This window comes from Calonectris borealis, chromosome 11, assembly GCF_964195595.1.
Source record: "Calonectris borealis chromosome 11, bCalBor7.hap1.2, whole genome shotgun sequence".
Lineage (NCBI taxonomy): Eukaryota > Metazoa > Chordata > Aves > Procellariiformes > Procellariidae > Calonectris > Calonectris borealis.
Window position 1 is genome coordinate 14,005,255 of NC_134322.1, and position 19,221 is coordinate 14,024,475.

Sequence of the window (19,221 nt, forward strand, 5' to 3'; positions counted from 1 at the left end):
CCCAGCTCTCTCTAGCCTCTCTCACGAATGCCGTGGTCCTGGCAAAGGTGCAGGGGCCAGCTGGGCCTCGCAGGACGGAGTTTATCCACTTCTCGCTGCAAACCCACCATTCAGCCATCCTCCCCGAAATGTCGAAGTCTACCTTCCTACCGCAGTCCAAACGCCATTCACCACATCGAAGGCACCCAGCAGACACCGTCCCTTCGTGCCCTCCCTATTAGCTGGGGTGCCCTTTGGCTGCGCCCCTCCGTCCCGCCGCCTCCTCTCCCCGCTTGACACCAGTGTGCGTTTTTACTGGCAACACCTCCGCGCTCAGCCCTCTCTCGGCACCGAAATAGCTGTGGCCGGGCTGCGGCCGGGCTCGCTGCTCTTGCAGGCGGCGCTTTCGCAACTCGGTTTGCACTGGCTGCCTCACATCCACCCCTTTATGTTCCTTCTCGCAGTTACTTATTTCCAGGGGAGCCACGGCGGAGTTTTTCACCCCGCGTCAGGCTGACGCACAGCGTGTCACGCACGGGTGCCGTGCCTTTGGCCTTGCCCGGAGCATCCCCCCTTCCATCAACCCTCCTGGGGCCAGGGGCGCGGGTCGGGTCCAGCCACCCACGACCCTGCAAACCTGCAGCTCCCTGGACAGGCAGAGCCGGGGGACTAGCAAGCTTTAGCCAGGAAGGTACGAGGCTTTCACGCCTCTCTCCCAGAAGACCACGAAGTTTCTGAATGCTCCCGAGGACCTGGGGCTCAGCCTCCGCGGACCGGCCAGCTCAGCACGTACCAACAGCCCCCGGGACGGAGCGCTCTGCAGCAGCTCGTTGACACCACCAGCCTCCTGAAATATTATGGGGCCTTTTAGTTTCGAAGGAAACCACAAGCGCCCTTCTGCTTCAACCTCTCTTCTCACTCGCTGAGCTGTAGTTGCAGACACGGTCCTTGCCTTCCCGTGCTCCCCGCCCCGAGCCTGGGCGTGCAGGGACCCCCTGAGGGACCCACCAGTGCACGGTGGCACGGCAGGGCACCGCAGGACACCGGCACAGCGCACGATCGCTCAGCAGCACCAGAGGGGAGGTACTGAGTAACCGGGGGATGATGCCGGGCCGGTCATCCCGCACGCCGCCGCAGAGGACGCCCAGCCTGGGCCCTGCCCGTGAACGCGGCTGCCCGGCGGGCGTGCGGCCAGGGCCATCCCTTGGCAGTGGGATTTTGGAAAGTACAGCCACGGCCTGCTGCATTTCCCAGCTCTGCGTAGTTAATCCCAGCACTGAACAGATGCACAGACAGACAGACAGACACATACTGCTGATCTCAATCTGCCATTCCCACTGTAATCCCACCGTACGTGTAAGTCAGGTTTGCTGCATGTATGCAAACCGTGGGCAGCAACCTCCTTATTCAAATTTGGCAGTCAATGGTACACACCTCTCCGTCTCGGAAAATAAACAACCCTGCCCCATTGCTTTGCCTTGGTCTCTGCCCAGCGAGAGCTCCTCTCACGGCAAAGCCTTCAGCAGCCTGAACGCTCATTTCCCAACAGCCCCCGTGTCAGCACCATGATGGGTTTCTGGGGTTTTTTGGTGCTTGATAGGCATCATCTCACAGAAGTAAACATACCCAAGCTGCGCTAGCAAAATTCCCCAAAGATGATATGGGGGATTTTATTTGAGGGTGAATCTGGTTTAATCTTGCAGCTGGGCTTACTATAAACCTTTGGACTAGAGCGCGTATCAAATAACTCCACCTGCTTAGCTGATTACATCGGGATATTGTTATAAAAAATGTTACTCTGACATTTATAATCAAACATACATGTTTCATGTTGAAGGATGGCACAGGGCCAGCTTTAGGCAGCCACCGGCGGGGGGATAAGCTCCCCCCACCCCGTGCCGGTGCAGGTCACCCTGGGACAGGCAGCCCCTGCCCACCTCTGCCTGCACACGGGTGTGCTTGTGCTGGAGCAGGGGGTCTACGTGGCTGAACACACCAGCAACAATTGCTCTGCCCGCACCGATGCTCTCCCCATGATGCTCGCCCTGCGTTGACGCTCTCCATCATGGCTGCAGCGGGCACACGTGCAGCCCATCACGCGGGGACGGTCTCCTGCGCTGTCCCAGCAGCAAGCACAGGGCCTAGAGCAACGCTAACCAAAAGAGGCGAGGGTTTGGTTGTTTTTTTTTTTTTCCCCTTACACTGCTTTTTACTCTTTTCCTTTGCCTTTTAAAATTCCAGATGAGAAAAATAAATATTGGAAGGTTATCCTTTGCATCTCATGATCAGATCACAAGTCAGCATGTGACTTGGGAGGGAAAAACAAGTCTTTCCAGCAGATGTCAAGGCAGCGAGCGAGCCCCGCTGACTGCTGTACCTTGATGTCTGCTGCCAAAGTCAATTCTTGGTGCATCCTTGAGGTAAAGAACCTCATGATTCATCAGGATTTCATTCTAATTAAAGAAAACTCAGATGACTTTCATTTTGGCTTTGCCTGTTTAGCAACTCTGAATGTAATGTGTATGTAAGGATAAATAGCAGCCCTCAGCCACTGTTTTGTAAACAGGCTGCAGCTCAGGAAGGGCAAGGGCAGGTCTGGAGCCACCCTGTAAGTCGTGCGGGGGGACTCGGGGGACTGAGTAAAAATCTGCCACTGAGTAAAGGGACCGATCAAACAGGAGCCCAGGTAGCCACCCCGCTGGCCAGGAGCCCGCAAAATGGCCTATAATGTACTTTGAAGGTCACGGTGGGCATCGGGGAGAGCGGCCATGCCGTCCCCGGGGAGCTGGGAAGCATCTCTCCGTAGGGGAGGGGGGCCGGCTGCCTTCCCTCTTAAAGCACGTCGGGGTTTGCCCGTTCCCAGAGGTCTGGTGCCCGGGTGCTGCCCGTGCCCTGGCACACGCGAGCACCGGGAGGCCCGTCCCCACCTGAGCGCCGGAGTTTGCCCGCGGCCCCGGCGCGGCTCGATAAGCCGGTGACTCTGCATCTCGCTGCGGCGGCCCCGCTGCGGCTCTGTCACATGATGGGTCAGCAGTTCGTGGGAAGTCGCAGGCTGAAAGCTTGAAAAAAAAAAAAAAAGTTACTTTAGCCAGCTCCTTCCCCACAGGAAATAAAAACTGGAGCTGAGCTTTAGCAATTTGGGTTTGACCAGACTTATCTCGCCTGGGGCCCGGGGTGGGTTTGTCTCGCCTCGCTCCTGACCAAGCTTCCAACCATGAAAGCCGGCAGGGAAAGGACTCGGAGAAGGGCAGGAGGGTCAGAGAAGGGAGAAAACACCATTGCATGTACCCATGGTGGGGGGCAAAGGGGGTTGCTGTAGCTCTCCTGGAGCCCCACATCGGGACGACTCTGGGTGGAGAAGAAAGCCTCTCCCAGACCTTCCTGTCCCCGCGAGAACGATGGGAAAAGCCAGCACAGCAAATATTCCCACGGCCGCTGTCCTCATGCCCCGGCTCAGCCGGCGAAGCCGATCCCGGTGCACAGCGCACAGTGCGGCACGGAGAGGCTTTTGCCCTTCCTTTGCCCGGGCTCCATCGACAATCAGGCAGCTATTTTTAAACCGGCTTTTTCTTTTCCCCGGCAGAGGTGCTTGAATGGCTTTGCCCTCGCACACGGAAGCGCAGGGAGCGCCGACGTCGTCTCTCATTGTGATGGGAAAGGTTATCGGGTACAAAACAAAAGTGAAATCATCCACTGGCATTCCTGGGACCAAAATAGCCGCCTGCTCTCCAGCGCTGACGTTATCGCAGGGGAAGGAAGGCTCCGGATACAGGCAGTCCCGCTCAGGGCTCACGCACCAACCCTGCAGCAAGCCAACACCCGGGCTTGCTGCGAGCAAGAGCAAAATGAGGCATTCTTGCCATGAAAGATTAATTTTTTGGGTGAGGTCCCAAAGTTGCCATCATTCCCAAGCAGCCACAGAGCCTCGCACAAGCATCGCTCCAGCAGCAGCCCATGAGAAAGCTCGGCTGCCTCATGTTAATGTGCAGCACCAGAGACCTCCTGGGCGGGCAGGGGAGCGGGGCGCGCCGTGGCAGACGGGCACTCCTGACAGGGGGATGCGTGAGCTGCCGGCCCCTGCTCCCGGCAGCAGGGGCTGCGGTGCCCTGCCCAGCAGCGGAGCTGGGGCAGCGCGGGGACTCGGTGAACTGCAAAGGCAAGGCTTGGCAATCAGCTCACTAAAAGCATCTTCGCTATTGGACTTATCTGGCGTTTTTTTGTTATTGTTTTTTCCTCTTGCACAAATAGATTAAATCCAAGAAACAGCATCGCCGCAAAGCCAGGCACATCCATCAGGCCTGTCCCGACAGAGCTGCTTAGACATTTCTCAACTGAAAGCTGTCACAAAACACTGGTCTGCTGAAAGCAGAGCTTGCCCCCAGCAGGCAGGCCCGCGCGCTCCCGAGGGCTCCGGTGCGGGGCTGCCCAGCGTCACCCCGAGCCGGCAGCGTGTCGCTGTACGACCGAAGCACGGCCCCTGCCCCGGTCCCCTCGTTGCCTCGTCCCTTTTTGCAGCCGCTCCCGTCGGGCCCTCTGCAAGAAACGCCAGGGAAGCACCCAGCTCTGGGGGATCCCCGCTGCCGGCTGCTTCCCAGGGATCTCCCATGCCTCCTGCTACGGGAAACGCGACCACTGGAAAGTCCTTGTTTCAATTTCTCAAGTCAGGCGCGGAGTGGAGCCCGGGGGTGGCCACCCTGGGGGGGTCCCTGTGGAAACCATTTCTAGCGGCACTCCGAGGAGAGGAGCCGGAGAGGGGGATCGCAGGGAGGCTCCAACACCCCAGACTGGTTGCTGCTCGCAGTCCTGCTTGCCATCTGCAACTAAGCCAAAAACCTGAGCACGGGCTGCAGGGCCAGGCAGGGTGGGCTGTGGGGTGCTTTGCAGATGGAGAAGGCAGGGACACCCAGGAGATCCCATGGAGCCCGGTGGAGATGGAGCGGCTGGCAGCCGGCACGCTGGAGCTATAGCATCAGCCAGGACATGAGGAGAGCGGGATCTGGGGAACCCTTCAGTGCTGAGCAGCCTTCTGTGCTGCCTTCGGCACTTCCCAGCCTGGAAAAGAAGCTCATGTACTGGGCATCTGGGCTGAAGAGGTAAACCTCCTGTAAAGCACAGAGACTTCATTGCTTAAATATCTCCCTTTGAGACCACTGCTGGGGGCGAGGGGTGAGCTGAGAACCAAGGAACGTGAAAACTAGGGGTAAATTTTACTTATCCCGGACACACAGTAAAACATTTACCAAAATTATCCAAAGCATTTGCAAAATAAGCCGAGCGCTCCACTGCCTGCCAAACCCAGATTCTTTTCAAAGAAGATTTAAGAATCTTCTTCATTTGAACTGCAGTAATGAACAAATACTGTGAGTGCCTCCAGCTGCCAGCAGCTGGCTCGGGCTTAATTGCACCCAGGAGCCTTTCTCAGGAGCTGCGGAGCTGCCCCGCGCCCAGCCCAGCCCAGCCCGGGCGGCAGGAGCAGCCCACGGGCACTGCAAATGTCGGTCCATGCAAAGCCAAGCAGGTCAGGAAATGCAAGCCAGCGCTGTCCGTACGGACTCTGGTGGGGACGGCAGAGCTGCCAGCGCGGGCTCCGGCATGGCTTTCCTGGCTTTGTTGACGGGTAGGCTTTATCGCTGTTAAAACACCGTTTGTTACTGTGACTTTTTCCCCCCTTCTTAAATGTCAACTTGAAAAGAAAAATTCGGGAAAGGTCACTTACCAGAGAGACTGGAACAACTCCAGTCACTTGGATAAACACGTGTAGGGTCAGCTGCTGCGAGAGGGGATTTTAAATCAGTTATTTACCTGGTTGAACAAGTGGTGTGTTTCTGCAGGAGGGCGAGACGTTATGTACCTTGTGGGAGGCAATCAATCTCCTTACCACCCATCCATCCGCTGCTGGGATCGTTAACCCTTCAGGACACCCAGGTGGAGAAGATGCTTCACTCAGGATGCCTAATTCCATATTCTAAGGAGGCACGAGCACCCGTCAAAGCCTCAGGCTTACCCCAATACCACTGGTCTGACGCTATGGAGAGCTGCTCGCCAGCAGCCCCACCAGACCCCTTCCCCGGGCACCAGCTGGGGCTGCTCTGCACCCCTGCATCGCACGTGGTTCTTCAAGCCAGTCGGGTCACTGATATTTGGCTGGAAGTAACGTGCCAGAGACCCCGTTAGTGAGGAGCAGCATTATGCGTACATAGATGTATGCAGAGCGGATCCAGAGTCAGGCACTCTGAGTCCTGTTCTTGGCGGCAGCGTGAGCAGAGACCTGCTGCACTCCTCAGCTTCCCCCAGCTGCAAAACAAGGATAACCAGGACAGCCTGTTGATAAACTGGCACCCATTTAGAAGATTAGGGGAATGGGATGGGGTTTTCACTACCCCCAGCTAAGGTGGGGAATTGGAAGGTGAGAGCTGTGCACCGCAGCAGACACAGTGAGCCGAGCTTTCCCTTACTGCCTTCCCAAGGATGCTTCAGCACCCAGCAAACACCGTGCAAACCCTGGCAAAGAGCACCCGGAACAGAAGCCCTTCCCCTGCTGCCCCTTACCTCCCGGTCGGTGCCCGGCCACCTTCAGCGCGTGTTGGAGTGTGCCCAGCACTCACAGCCCTCCTGCCCCTGCAAGCTGGCGGCAGTTTGCCCCTTGATTTGCAGGTAGTCATCAAATCTGCTAATTGCCCCTGCTGGCAGCTGTAGAATTGGCAGGAGTTTGCCTGCTGACCCAGGGAGGGGGTGGGTTTGGCAGCCCCAAGCCGCTCACTATCCTTTTCGGGGAGCCTGGGCAGCTTAGGCGGGGAGGAACCACAGAGGGTTTCCTGCAAGGTCTCACCAAACGCCATGATACGCCGCTCGCCTGCCCGGCGGCGGAGCCGTGGGCATCCCCAGCAGCTCTAACCGCTCCCCTCTGCCCAAGCGCTGCTCCCCTTTCAGTGCCCGCGGGGCACGGCTGGAGCCCCAATAACTACGGCTCCTTCAGAAAAACCCCGGGGGCCAAAGGCGCGGGCGGCAAGGGGCTGCTTTCCCAAAGAGGTCAGCAGCAGGTCGATAAGAGCAGCCCCTACAGACGGCCTCGTGATGCCCTTTAGCTCTGCCTGCTGCCACTGCGCTTGGCCTCGGCGGGTACGTTTGTCTCTCACCTGGTACGTTTCCACCCCACCGCTGAATGTGCTGGCTGCAGCCGAGTCAAGGATTTGACTAAAGTAACACATCTTTTTCCATTTGTCCTCCCTGTCCCAGCCTTCATCCCCGTGCCTTCTCAACAAGGGAAACTTCAGAATTTCGTTAAACAAAATCCATTGATTTTTGCCCTTATTTATAGCCAGCGTGCCCATTTATGACTTGCACAGAGTGCTCCGTAGCTCAGTAGCACCCAAACAAGCACACAGACCAGAGCAGTTCCAGACAAATCTGCTGCAAGATGGGCCCCCAAACCACCACCATCGCCTGAACCTGTTTGGTTGATCAAGGTCCCTAAGCACGCGCCACCTCCCTTCCCTCAGCACCCTCTCACTGCCCGGTGCGCATCCTGCACCAAACGCTTCCACGAGGGCCTGGATGAGACCAGGGAAGCTGGGAAGGCTGGAGTTACTCAGCGCCAACCCCACAGCAGGCAGGGAATGGCTTTGCAGGCACCTGCTTCGTGGTCATCCCCTGCAGCCGCATTTGCCGAGAGATTTCCTGGGGCAGCCCCAGTGTCAGCGGGGAGCAGAGCACACCTCTGCCAGCCCATCAGCAGCCCCGGCTCGGTCTGTGGAGAGATCAAGGTGCACGCTGAGCCAGACCGAGGTATTTTGGTGTAAGCACTCTTCCCACAGCAAAAAGGGCACTGTCTGTGATCAAGTTTAGCTCTGTTAACAGTTGCTGTGCTTACTCCTAAATAAGAGCGGAGCACACAGCCTTATTTGGGACAACTACTCGGCTGCAGGAACCTGAAGGCTTTTGTTGACCCTGTAAGGAAACCAGCGCCGACCAGGGACCCCATGTCAGCCCCGTCCAAAGCAACCAACACTGCTCGAACCTAATGACTCACATTATTGTGCGCAATGAACAGCTTTATGGCCTCCAGCAGCCGTGCAAAGGGTACCGCAGCGGTGCAAGGTCAAAGGCATAAGGTCTCTGCACAGTGGGAAACCACCACCACGAGGCTTTCAGAAGTTAAGCTAGACAGAAGAATTGTCAGCAGTGAGGAAAAGGGCAGCTGTTGGTCCTGCCAGTAAAAACAAAAAAGGAGAAATCAGCCCACCACCGCTTCCGATCGGATGTGACAGCTCTGTCTGAGGTCCCCAGCAACCCCAGCCTGTGTCGCAAGCGCAGCAGGAGATCCAGGAGCTCCCAGGTGAGGGGAAGTGGAGAGCCCCGGCTCCAGGGGCACAGGAGGGGAGCCACGGAAAGCGGCCCCCGCTTCTGCTCTTCCCCACAGCCAGCACTATGCACGGGCTCCCGCACGCCTCGGGAAGGAGCCCAGGTCCCAGTTACGCGCATGCCACAGCCCCGGTAATGCTGGTGTCCCGTCCTGGCAGCTTCCCTGAGCAGGGGGTGGGTTTCTCTAAGAAAACCAGAGACGGATCGTTTCCTATAGCTGGGGAAGCGAAGAGCCTCCCGCACCTCTGTGCTGGCCAGGGGAGACGGCTTCAGGCAGCCTGTTCCCAAACACAGCAACGCGTTCCCACCAGGCCCCACGCGCCCCTTGAAATAATTCATTTTTTGTGGAATTCAGTCATTTAAAAAAAAAACAACAGAAAATCCTTCCACAGGCTTGCAGCAATATTTTGTCTGTAAATAATCTAGAGAGCAAGGTCACATTCCCAAGTGAAAGCGGAGCGGGGGTGGAGGCGTGCGGTGCAGGGGGGTGCGCGGCCCCGGGCACAGCCGGGCTGGGGCAGCAGGGGAAAGCAAAGAAATGGGGGCTGGGGGAAGGGGCAGAGCGACCTGGAGGTAAGAGGTGAGATGATTTCACCTTTCTTTCGCCGGCTGTGGCGGAGGGTGAGCCGCAGGCACTGAGCTCTTGGCGTGGCCCAGCGCTGCCCACTCGCAGGCTCTTGCACATCTCTGTGCTCCGGTCCCTCGTCCGCGAAGCGGGGACAAGCTCTGAACAAGGACACCTCTGTCCTCCCACGCTTTGGCACGCGTGCCAGGCCCCGCTGCCGGCAGGACGGTGTGCCGGCACAGAGCCACGTGGGGCTCAGCCTCCCCCGCTGCTGGCTCGCAGGGACGGCGGCAGCGGCCGGGAGGTGGGCACGGGCTGCCCCGCTCGCCAGGGAGCACCTCGCACCGCTGGAACGCTGCTGCAAAGACAAAACGCTGAGCACTCCCAGGGAAGCAGAGGCTGTGCTGCCCAGGCTTTCCCTATGGGCATGGCACGGGATGCGCTGGCCCCGGCATCCCCCGGTGCTCACTCTGTTCGTGCCAAAGGCGTTGAAGTCCGTGCTTTTCTGGATTGCCGCTGGAGCGGGCTCTCGGCGGCAGCGCCAGTGCAGTGGCCGGGCGACGGCGCCCGGCTTCGCCCTGCCAAAGGGCAGCTCCTGCGGGAGCAAGGAGATGCAAATCTCGCCCGGCTGCGCAGTGCCAGGAGCTCCGGGAGTTCAAAGCCTCCGCCGGCCGCGTGGCAGCGAGGGGAGAGGGAGCGCTATGGGAAACCACCCACGGCCCTGGATCGAGCGTAGAGCAGATGGCAGAACAAGCAGCACCGGGATTTCTGTTTCACATAATCTTTTGCTCTACTCGCTCCCACGTTTAACCTTTTCCTCCCATGGAGCAGACCTTCTCTTGGAAAAGGCGATCAGAAACACTGGAAGGGTTTCAGCGCGGCAGGTGGTGGTGTGCTCTGGACATCACCAAGGACAATACACAGGATCCCAGAGGATTTTTTTTTTCCTTTTTAAAGATTCAGTCTAGTTTTGTGCTATTTTGTGCCCTTTTCGAAAGATTTTGAGAAAATCCTTTTTCTTTTTCTAGGCCAGGGGAAGGGTGATGCTGCTATGGCAGAGAGCTGCCGACACGACTGGCAGTAAGAACACTTACGGATGCCGCGTTCTTCACGCTCCGGCTGCGAGCGTGACTTGTGCTGAGCAGCTGCCCCGCGCAGGGGGGTGCTCACGCTGGGACTGCCAGCCGGGCTGCTGCAGGGACATGTTCTTCAGGGCATGTAAGGGTTAGGGAAGAAAAAAGAAAAAGAGAAAAAAAAGCAAACCCTGCACAGGTTTTACAGACTTCTCACATGCCAGAAAGGTCAGGGGTTTCTGTGGAGTTTTGGGACGGAAACCACGTACTGACCGGCTGACTCTGCAGGGCCGGCTTTCACCTGCAGCAGACAGCGGCTGTGCGACAGCCCCACGCTCCCGTCGCAGGGGACACCGTCCCCCCCGCAGCGGTGCCGCCCCGTACGGGGCTGCGTGAGGAGACAGGATCCAGCCCAGGGAGGAATCCAGCCCTCCTCGGCAGAGCTGGCACCTGCTGGATCACGTCCCACGTTCTGCTTGAAAATGCCACCATCCAGCGTGGGTACCAAACGCCCGAGGAGCCCCATTGCTTGCAGGCTCCCAGTACAATGAGGTTCAACACTTAAAGCTTGTCTGTATCAAGGCGCCCACCGTGCACGTGCTGGGCATCAGCAAACAAGCGTTTGCCCTGCCTGTCAAGCACTATCAGCTCTCGGCTGCTGCTGGTCTCGTCACCACCATTTTACAAGGTTATTTTATGCCCGACTGGTGGAATTCATTCTTGCTCGTGCATTATAATCATCAGAAAGTCACCTAACCACCACCCACCCAGCATAGCACCAATATGAGCGCTCCTTCGCGGCCTCGTGCTTGGCCCCAAGAGGCAGCGCGGCCGTGCTGCGGGGCCAGGGCGCGGGGCCAGGCCGCGCGGGGGGCATCCCCGCGGGGCCACGCTTCCCGCAGGCAGGCTGCTGGGACCCCTGGGAGAGCACCCTCCGCCGCGGGAGAGGTGGGAAAGCCCTGGCGAGGGCACAGAGCAGCCGTGCCCAGCCGGAGGAGCAGGAGGGTCCAGCCTGTGTGCCAGGAGGTCGGGTGCTGAGCGGGCTTTTGCTGGCAGCTCCCGGAGAGACGAGAGTTAACACTGCCTGCCCTGCACCGACTCCTCACCGGAGCCAGACGGCTCTGCCTGTACTTTGGGAGTTTCCAATGGGCTCATCATAAAGCTTCACAATTAACGCTCAGAAATTAATTACAACAGTCTGGGATTCTTCTAAAGACGCTAATAGCTACAAGAAAGAAGCCAACCAGCCTCTCACCAGCACACTACAGACAGTGCTTTCTCTCTAGCACTTTGATGAAGCCAAGCACTTTGCACTTTTACTATTACGTGTTGCAAATTAAAAGCGCCAGCAAGAGCTCTTGGCTTTGGTGTCAGGCTGCAGAGCAGGCTGCCCACAGCAGAGCTCCAGATACCATGGCTGGTCCTCCCCAAGGTGCAACGCAGCATGGACAACTTCCCCGCGGTCAGATGAGCCAGGCCATCATTCCCCACAGACCCTGCTGGGGACAAGCCACATTTAAAAAAAAACAGAGAGAGTATCCAAAAGCTGTAAGCAGGGTGTGGGGTTCCTGCTGTTATTCACCATGTGCTGAGCTGTTCAGAGGCAAACAAAAAAGCAGGTTGGGTCAAACACAGGAACTCCCTCAAGTGAGCTGTTGTCACAGGTCAGAATCATTAAAGGGATCAAATCCGGAGAGCGCAAACTTTCTGCAGTGCCTACAGTGGCTCTCTGCAGACAGGCTCTCCTAATTCCCTGCGCTGCGGTGTCTCTGACAACAGGACATGATGGGTTTCAATTGCCCCGATAGCTGGTGTGGTCCCCCACTGAATTAAACCAGACATTTTAATAAGTTTGATTCTTAACCAACAGAAACATGTAACGCACGTCAGCTCTGACACAAAATGGGTGAACATCCAGAAACCATGAGACTGCCCGTTTGCGAGTATCAGTTACAGGCTGTAGCGCTAGAAGCGTATCACAGGCTGGGCAGAAACAAATGGCCTGTTTGAAAGGAGACCTATTTGAAAGGAAAGCCAGGTCCTCTCTTCCTCGTCTCATTTGAATAAAACAAATAGACCAAGCCCACGCAGAGAAAAAAATCCAACAAAACGACGTTGCTAGTTCGGCACAGAGCTGTTTTTTAGACTTCCTACGTTTGACTTCAAGTAAATCAGGATTTTATTTTTAACTCCGTTCTCATTTAAGAACTTCAGTTTGTGACAGGATAATTGTTAAAAGTCTGAAGGTAACATTTTTAAGTGCTCCCAATAACAGCAGCAGTTACGAAGGAATTACACTGACTCTTCAAACCTGAAAGCAAGTCATTTCCCAGCTGCGCCTGCTCTCCCCACATCGCATCTTCTCACTGCAAGGACGACCCAGCTCGAGCCTGGTACAGAAGGCAGCCAGAAAAACAGAAGTGAAACCCAGAAATTTGTTTTCATTATCCAAACTGAATGAACACAAGAAGTGAAATTATGTGAATAAATGCCACACACTTGATCTTTTTTCCTTTGATTAGCTGGGGTTTTTTTTGGCTGCCCAATTAGTAAGCTGTTTGTAGCAGGGCCCTCCCACCCTGCCCGGCCTGTGTACCACCCCGCAGGCGCGGCCCACGCTGCACCCCCTCAGGATGGCAGCACGAGCGGGCAAAGGACGCAGCACCAGCACCAACTCCTTCTGCGAGACATGCCAGACCAGATTTTTTGCATACCACAGCAAAGCAGCTCACAAACTGCCATATAACACCATTCTGCAACTCACATTTTTTGAGCTCTAACAGCGTCTCATTTTTTCCAAGTCAAAAAGAAACTCGCTGGCTCGTTCAGCGCTTAAGAAACCTGATGAACAGATTTCTCTTTCCTCTAACAAGAGGGCAGCTGGGCTCCTGCAGCAGCGCTGCAGCTCTGCCCGTGGTTACAGTGGATGGCCTTTCAGAAGGGAACCGCGCAGGGAGCAGGTGCAGCACCAGCAGATAACACTAACGGCTCCAGTAAGACCACTGTGAATACCATTGCAAGTTGGGAACGCCGCCTTGCCCGCCTCTCAGCCCTGCAAAGGTCTCCGCACGCAGCAGAGCGGGAAAGACGCGGGACCGGCAGGAGCAGCCAGGCGATGGCCGCGGCTCAGCCAGCACCTCCGCTTCCCTCCTCTCCCCTCGAACACGAGACCTTGCCCAGCGCCTGAGCGCCTCGAAGCCACCCACGATTGACGGCTTCTGCAGGCGTAGGCACACTGAGGCCCCAGCAGAACCTACAGCAATTACTGCGTGCTAATCGTTGGGTAGGACGAGGCCTGTTGCATCCCCCGCCTGCCTGGGGAGGACACCGATGCTGAAGATCTGAAAGCTGTCATGAGGATTAGACACAGCCTTGTGCTTAAACACCACCTATCTCCTTCTGCATTTAAAGAAAGGAACAGCAGCCTCTTGCTTCCCTTTTCTGAGGCAGAACAGAGGATAAGCAGCAGTTTTCAATTGAAATACAGGACTTCGTTGAGACAAACGGTCAGGCTGAAATGGAGAAAAAAAAGTTTAAAAAAATCAGAAGTGTCAGGCAAATGTGAGTTAGTCTAAACTGCCCTGGAATCAATGGGGCTCCAGCGATTTAAGCCCTGGTCTTCAATCCTACATCACCACAGTCCCCTGGCAGCAGAGCGCGGCTCGGGGAGCACGGCGCTGGCTGGGACGGGCAGATCCCTGCCGGTGCCAGGGCAGGGAGCGTGGGCTCGGGCTGTGCCCACTGCTCTCGGGGTGGCTGAGCGGAGCACCCTCAGGTGCGGGCTGCCAGCAGACTGGAGCAGCCGGGCTCCGGGCGTCCGGCAGCCACAGGCAGCGTTGCTTCTGTGCTGCTGAGCTGCACTGCAGTCTCCTGACTCAACCTTACAGCTTTCCCAAATTACCCCTGGTTCTTCTAGCTCTTGGGAAACCTCCCCGCAGCTTCTCCCGGGCCAAGGAAGAGGGGCAGGCACTCTCCACGCTGCACTCCGTAAAGGGTCAGGTTTATGCCGAAAGCTGATGTGACTTTATTCAAGGACGTTTCCAGACTGTTTTCTTCTCTTTTCCAGAGCACACTGTAAAAACCAGCATAATATCCTCTCTGCTATTGTTTTTGTGGGGCCTGCCAGATCAGGTTACACTGGAAATCAAGATACTGATATTTTATCTTTGTCCTGCTTGATATTGGGGAGACATTGAGATCTGCAGCAGGACATTTCCATGCAACATTTGACCTCTGTTCAGACCATTTCTTGTCCTGTCATTTGCCATGCTTTTCAGCACACATCTCCCTAAGCATCCCACTTTTTGGAAACTACCTTCACTTCCCAGCACCAGCCAGCTCACTCCCACTGTAGCCAAAGTTTCAGGCACGGCAGCCTCCCGGCCGCCCAGGACTGGAGGCAGATGTCCGAGAGCATCCAGCTGCTGCAGAAGCAGGCGCCGTCCCTGCAGGAACTCAAGAGAGGAACTGAGCACGACGGTCCCATGCCGCAGCGTCTTAATCCTTTCGCCGAGAGGAGCCAAGCCGGAGTTTAGAGAACTGGAAGTCAGAGAACAAGCAGACGTTTGTTCAGAGCGGGCGGCACGAGGGGGAGGACCGCCAGCTCCTTCCCGCCTCCGCGGGACTTACCGTCCCTGAATGTCCCTTTTTGTCCTTCTCCCCGCATCTGCGGCCGGTCGGCACAACGCCGCTCTGTCCAGCGCGGGGCTGCAGCCCCCGCCGCACGCCTCCCCCGGGGCCCAGTGGCCAGCAGAAGGAGAAGCAGGGTGGCCACTGCCAGCCGCGGCGATGCCGACCCGGCTGCCAGGCTGATCTTTCCCAAGAGGAAGTCTGCCGGCCGCCGGGTGCTCTTCCCAGGAAGGGGCATACCCCCTCGAAGGGCAGAGGGAGGCTGAACAACAGGCTTGCGCCCTTTAACGGGCATCAGAGCCACCAGTGCCACAGAAACTTCTGATCTGGAGAAGGGAGCAGGAGACCGCTTTTAAAAAGCGTTAAGCCCAACACCCTCAAAAATTACAGCTGCTCAGTATTACTAATCTGAGAAGGGTTGAACTTCGTCACCTATCACTCAGTCTTTATCGTAAGTCCTATCAGAAACTCCAGTTTCAGTAAAAAAAGTGCATGTGTGAAAGAGAGAGGAGCAGCACGTCATGGCGGAGAAGAAACAAGAGCTCTGTCGCTCTCTACAAGCAGGAGCAGGTCTCAGAGGAGCCTCTCTGTACCCAGCCATGTTAGTAAACTTTGGAAAGTTTTGACCTACAAAACCACTGGGTTATTTCCAGTCCCAGTGGTGAAGATGGGCCTTTTGGACTGGATTTTCCCCTCAGGCTGTCGTACCCCTAGTTCTGACTGCAGGACTCCTCTGCAACGAAGACTGGTACCACACTGCTCTGGCGCTGCACAGCTCCTCGCTCCAGGTCAAAGCACCAGAAGGTGGGCACAAACTGACGCACCCAGGTAACCACCGAAACCCGCACTGTCCGAGTGCCACGACCCATCCGATCAAATAAGCAGAAAGCTTTTTAAAATAAAAATACTTAACATTTATTCACCTTTGAAGTCACCATAGTAAAATTGTACACGCTATGAGTAACCCAGGAACGTTATTAAAAGCTACCAGAAACATAAGGCAATTTGTACAACCATTGAAAGAAATACACAGCATGTTGAAAATAGAGTGAAATATTACTCAAACAAGACAACGCTTGATACGCACTAGAGTGACAAGAACCAGCATTAAGTTTTAAACAAAAATAAAGATGTCATGGCTACAAGTATTATACAGTGATAAATACTTCAAAAATATATTAAGATATATGGAAATTCTCGTTTTGTCAAGGAAATCCAGAGAAATTCCAGCCTCCACTGGATTTCAATATACCAATTAAGGTTTAATATTTAAATTCCTTTCCTTTCAGTAAGAACCAGTACTGCAGCCATTACCGTCCTGTATTAATACTTATTTTCTTGTAGTGTAATGAAATCAGCCTTATGTTATATTAAGCCCTAATGCCTCTCGCCTCATGGGCACTAATTGCTCTAAATCAACCAACGAGTTGCCTTTTGGTAACAAGTGCTGTGCGCCGCATTTGAAGCCATAAACCATGTTAAATCACAGTCAACGTTCACCCACTCTACAGTATTAATGGAAGGCGGGTTCGAAGACTTGCCTCCATGTAAATAAGACGTCTCGAACAGAGGTTTAGTAGCAAGTCCACCATAACGTTTTCCTAGCATAACATCGAGCACTCAGAAGTTACAGTACATGAACCATGCTAAAGTTTAGATTACACCTTCAAAAAGAAAGTCCAGAGGATGTTTGGAGACGACAGGTTTTGAACATGCACAAGTGGTGGTTTAGTACACATTTGTTTGTGCTGTTACCGGGTAGCGAGTGAAGCAGTTTATAGCCAAGGATTTGGTGAGACAGTTTTCCAAGCCAGTTTAAAAATATAAACTTCTTCTTAGAGGGTCTGTTCTATAGAAAATAGAGTGAAATCTGGTAAATTGTCAGTTTTGAGAGTACTTTCCCATGGCAAGATCCGTTCATCAGCCTACCGCACCACCAAGAGAAAAGCCAATCCTGCTATTCCAAACCCCGCTGCGGCCATGATCGCATTGCTTATGGTACTGCTCTGGTCAGCCGGCTGGGAGCCGTGTCTGCCGAAGAAGCGACAGAAGCCATCCTAGAAGGGCAAGAGAAAGGACATTGAGTTGGTTGGCTTACAATTAACCGGATTTCTTTTAACAAGTCTTTGAGCACAGTTTGGTTCACGCTCCCAACACAGCGTTGTCAGCTGCAGAAGTCTCTATTTTAATCATGAAAGTCTAAGCCTGCTGCCTTGGGCACGCTAAAACGCTTTGTGAGAGCCTTTGCACAAGGCAACTGAAAGCAGTAGCTACAAGTGTTTGTACGCTTTGCTCAAAAGACAATTGCAAACTTCCTATTGAGATGCTCAGCATGTCATTATGTTATTTTCGCCCTTTTAGGCAAGTTTCTGATGGGAGCTGCCAGCATTGTTCCCCCTCATTCAAGTTTCAGAAAGCATCTGAAACACAGGATATGGAAATTTCCACTTGAAAGACAGGAGCCCAAAGCCGGTCCCATCTCGGTGGACGTGGGACCGATTACACACTCTCTTGGAAGGGCCGAGTGGACACTGCTCAGAGCTGACCTATGACAGAGCAAAGCTGGCAGCTGCTCTCCCAGATCGTTATTTGTGATAATCAGAAGTGGCAGCAATACAACTCCAGATGGTCATGTTTGAACTCTGCTCCGCAGATGTCTATGTAAATAAGTTATACTCTTAATTTCTTCCGGAACTTTGTTCTTTACACTTTAATTTGTGCGAACAGGCAATGTGATTTTGCCAAGTGACAGTGTACATTTTAGCCAACCACCATACTGTTCTGAGCGGTCAGATGGACCAGTGACCACTGGAAAACCAAGTTCATTTTGGTCTCTGGAAAAGTCAACGAAACCAGTGGCTGCTTCCCCCCCTTTCTATTTTTAGTGCTTATTTGTACTGGCATCAGATATTCCACTAGGACCGAAAATAGGAAATGTGCAGTTCTGCGGGATAGCTGACACTTTGTTCAGAAACGCAGGCAGAGCTGCATGGACGCCTTGAAAGCCGTACTTTCAGCACGCATCTCAAGTGGCAGAAAGCAACAGCAGCCATCACTTTACATCGCAATGTACATTAACGCTATTGCCCACACCTTCCGACCTGAGCAGTTTCAGGACAAGCAGGAACCAGAGCGGCAGGTCTAGCAGATGGGTGCCTTCATACATAGGCATATTTAAGAACAGACATGCCGGTCTTTTGCGTTTACACTTGAGAGAAGACCTGTGTCAGCCTGCTCTCCAGAATCCGAAGACTGCGGACCTGAGGAGAAGGTAAACCTTGCCCCCCGCAAGCCAGCAGCATCATTCCGGTACTTTTAGGAGGCTGCAGCTTGACAAAGCTGGCCACTGGCACCTTTGGAGAACTGGCCTACGCCACCACACAGGACACCCGCAGGCACCCTGAACACCCCAGCGCGTACCCGCTGCGTGTCGCTATGAGCTACCCAGACCCCGCGGACGGCCCGCAGCCTTTCCCCGCGGAGACCGCCCCGCCGGTCCCGCACACGCCCATCAGCGGTAGGTGCGCTCGCACGCTTCCCCGGCCGAACCCCCCAGGGCCAGGCTGCAGCACGGCGCCGGGGGGCTGCCCTGCTCCGCTCACCGGGGACTGGGGGCCAGACCCCCCCGCACCCACCCCAGGCCGCTCTGCCGGGCCGGGCTCCGGGCTCCCGGCCGCCCACCCTCGCTCTTCCCGGGGACGCGCGTCTGCACCGCGCCCGGGCCGACGCCGCCCCGTCCCCGCTCACCCATCCGCCGTGCGCCTCCAGCCACTCGCCCCGCTCCTCGGCCAGGTAGGCGGCCAGCGCGGCGGCCAGGCAGCGCGGCCCGTCGCCGCAGCCCCGCTCGGCCAGCGCGGCGGCCAGCGTGCCGGCGAAGACCACCAGCGCCAGCAGCCGGCCCCAGTTGAGGCCGCCGTCGGCCTCCAGCTGCGCCGCCACCCGCCCCAGCAGCGCCGCCGCCTCCCGCGGCTCGGCCCGCGCCAGCGGCGCGCAGGAGCGGAAGAAGGGCCGCTCCTGCCGCTCCAGCTCGGCCGCCGCCCGCCGCAGCGCGGCCGCCGTGGGGGTGGGCGGCAGCGCGGCGCCGCCGCCGCGGTGCTGGAAGTAGTCCTCCAGCAGCAGCGCCGTCTCCTCCTTCAGCGAGCCCGGCATGGCGGCGGCCCACGGCGGCTGCGGCCCCGCAGCAGCAGCTGCCGCCGACTAAGAGGCGGGGCGGCCCCTCCGCCCGGCCCGGCCCGGCCCAGCCCAGCCCGCCCCGGGGCGCCGGGGAGCGCTCCCCTCCTCCGGGGCGGGGCCCGGCGCGGTGGAAAGCCAAACCCGGGGCGGGGGGAAGTCGCCCCGGGGCCGGCACGTCCCGCGTCGCTGCCCGGCATCCCTGGGGAGGGCGCGCACGGCACAAAGCCGCGGGGTTCCCTGCGCAGTCAGGCGGAACGCTGAGTGATCGGATGCTGACTGCGAGGTGCTTTTTTCATAGGGTTTTTTTCCCACGTTAGTGGAGCGAACCTGTATTCTTTGCATCGAAGGAGCTTCAGGTTTTCTAGGACTATAGGGTGAGTGCATTGTGCATTTACCAAACAAAGGCAGTAGCATTTGCTTTTGGATGGGCATATAGGCAAA

At 56.2% G+C, this 19,221-nt stretch overlaps 1 protein-coding gene across 2 annotated transcripts in view; it reads right to left on the reverse strand.

Moving 5' to 3' along the window:
* BCL2L10 (BCL2 like 10) overlaps positions 1-18,817 on the reverse strand; it is a 35,450-nt gene extending 16,633 nt beyond the window's left edge. The window contains exons 1-2 of one of the 2 annotated variants that reach the window (XM_075160084.1): positions 18,355-18,817; positions 15,498-16,664 (exon numbers count right to left, since the gene is read on the reverse strand). In XM_075160084.1, coding sequence (XP_075016185.1) covers positions 16,533-16,664; positions 18,355-18,756 — 534 coding nt within the window. In that variant the 5' untranslated portion in view covers positions 18,757-18,817 and the 3' untranslated portion in view covers positions 15,498-16,532. Of the gene's footprint in view, positions 1-15,497; positions 16,665-18,354 lie in introns of those variants that run through there. The other variant, XM_075160085.1, reaches the window with a different exon arrangement.
* Between the last annotated feature and the right edge of the window lie 404 nt (positions 18,818-19,221).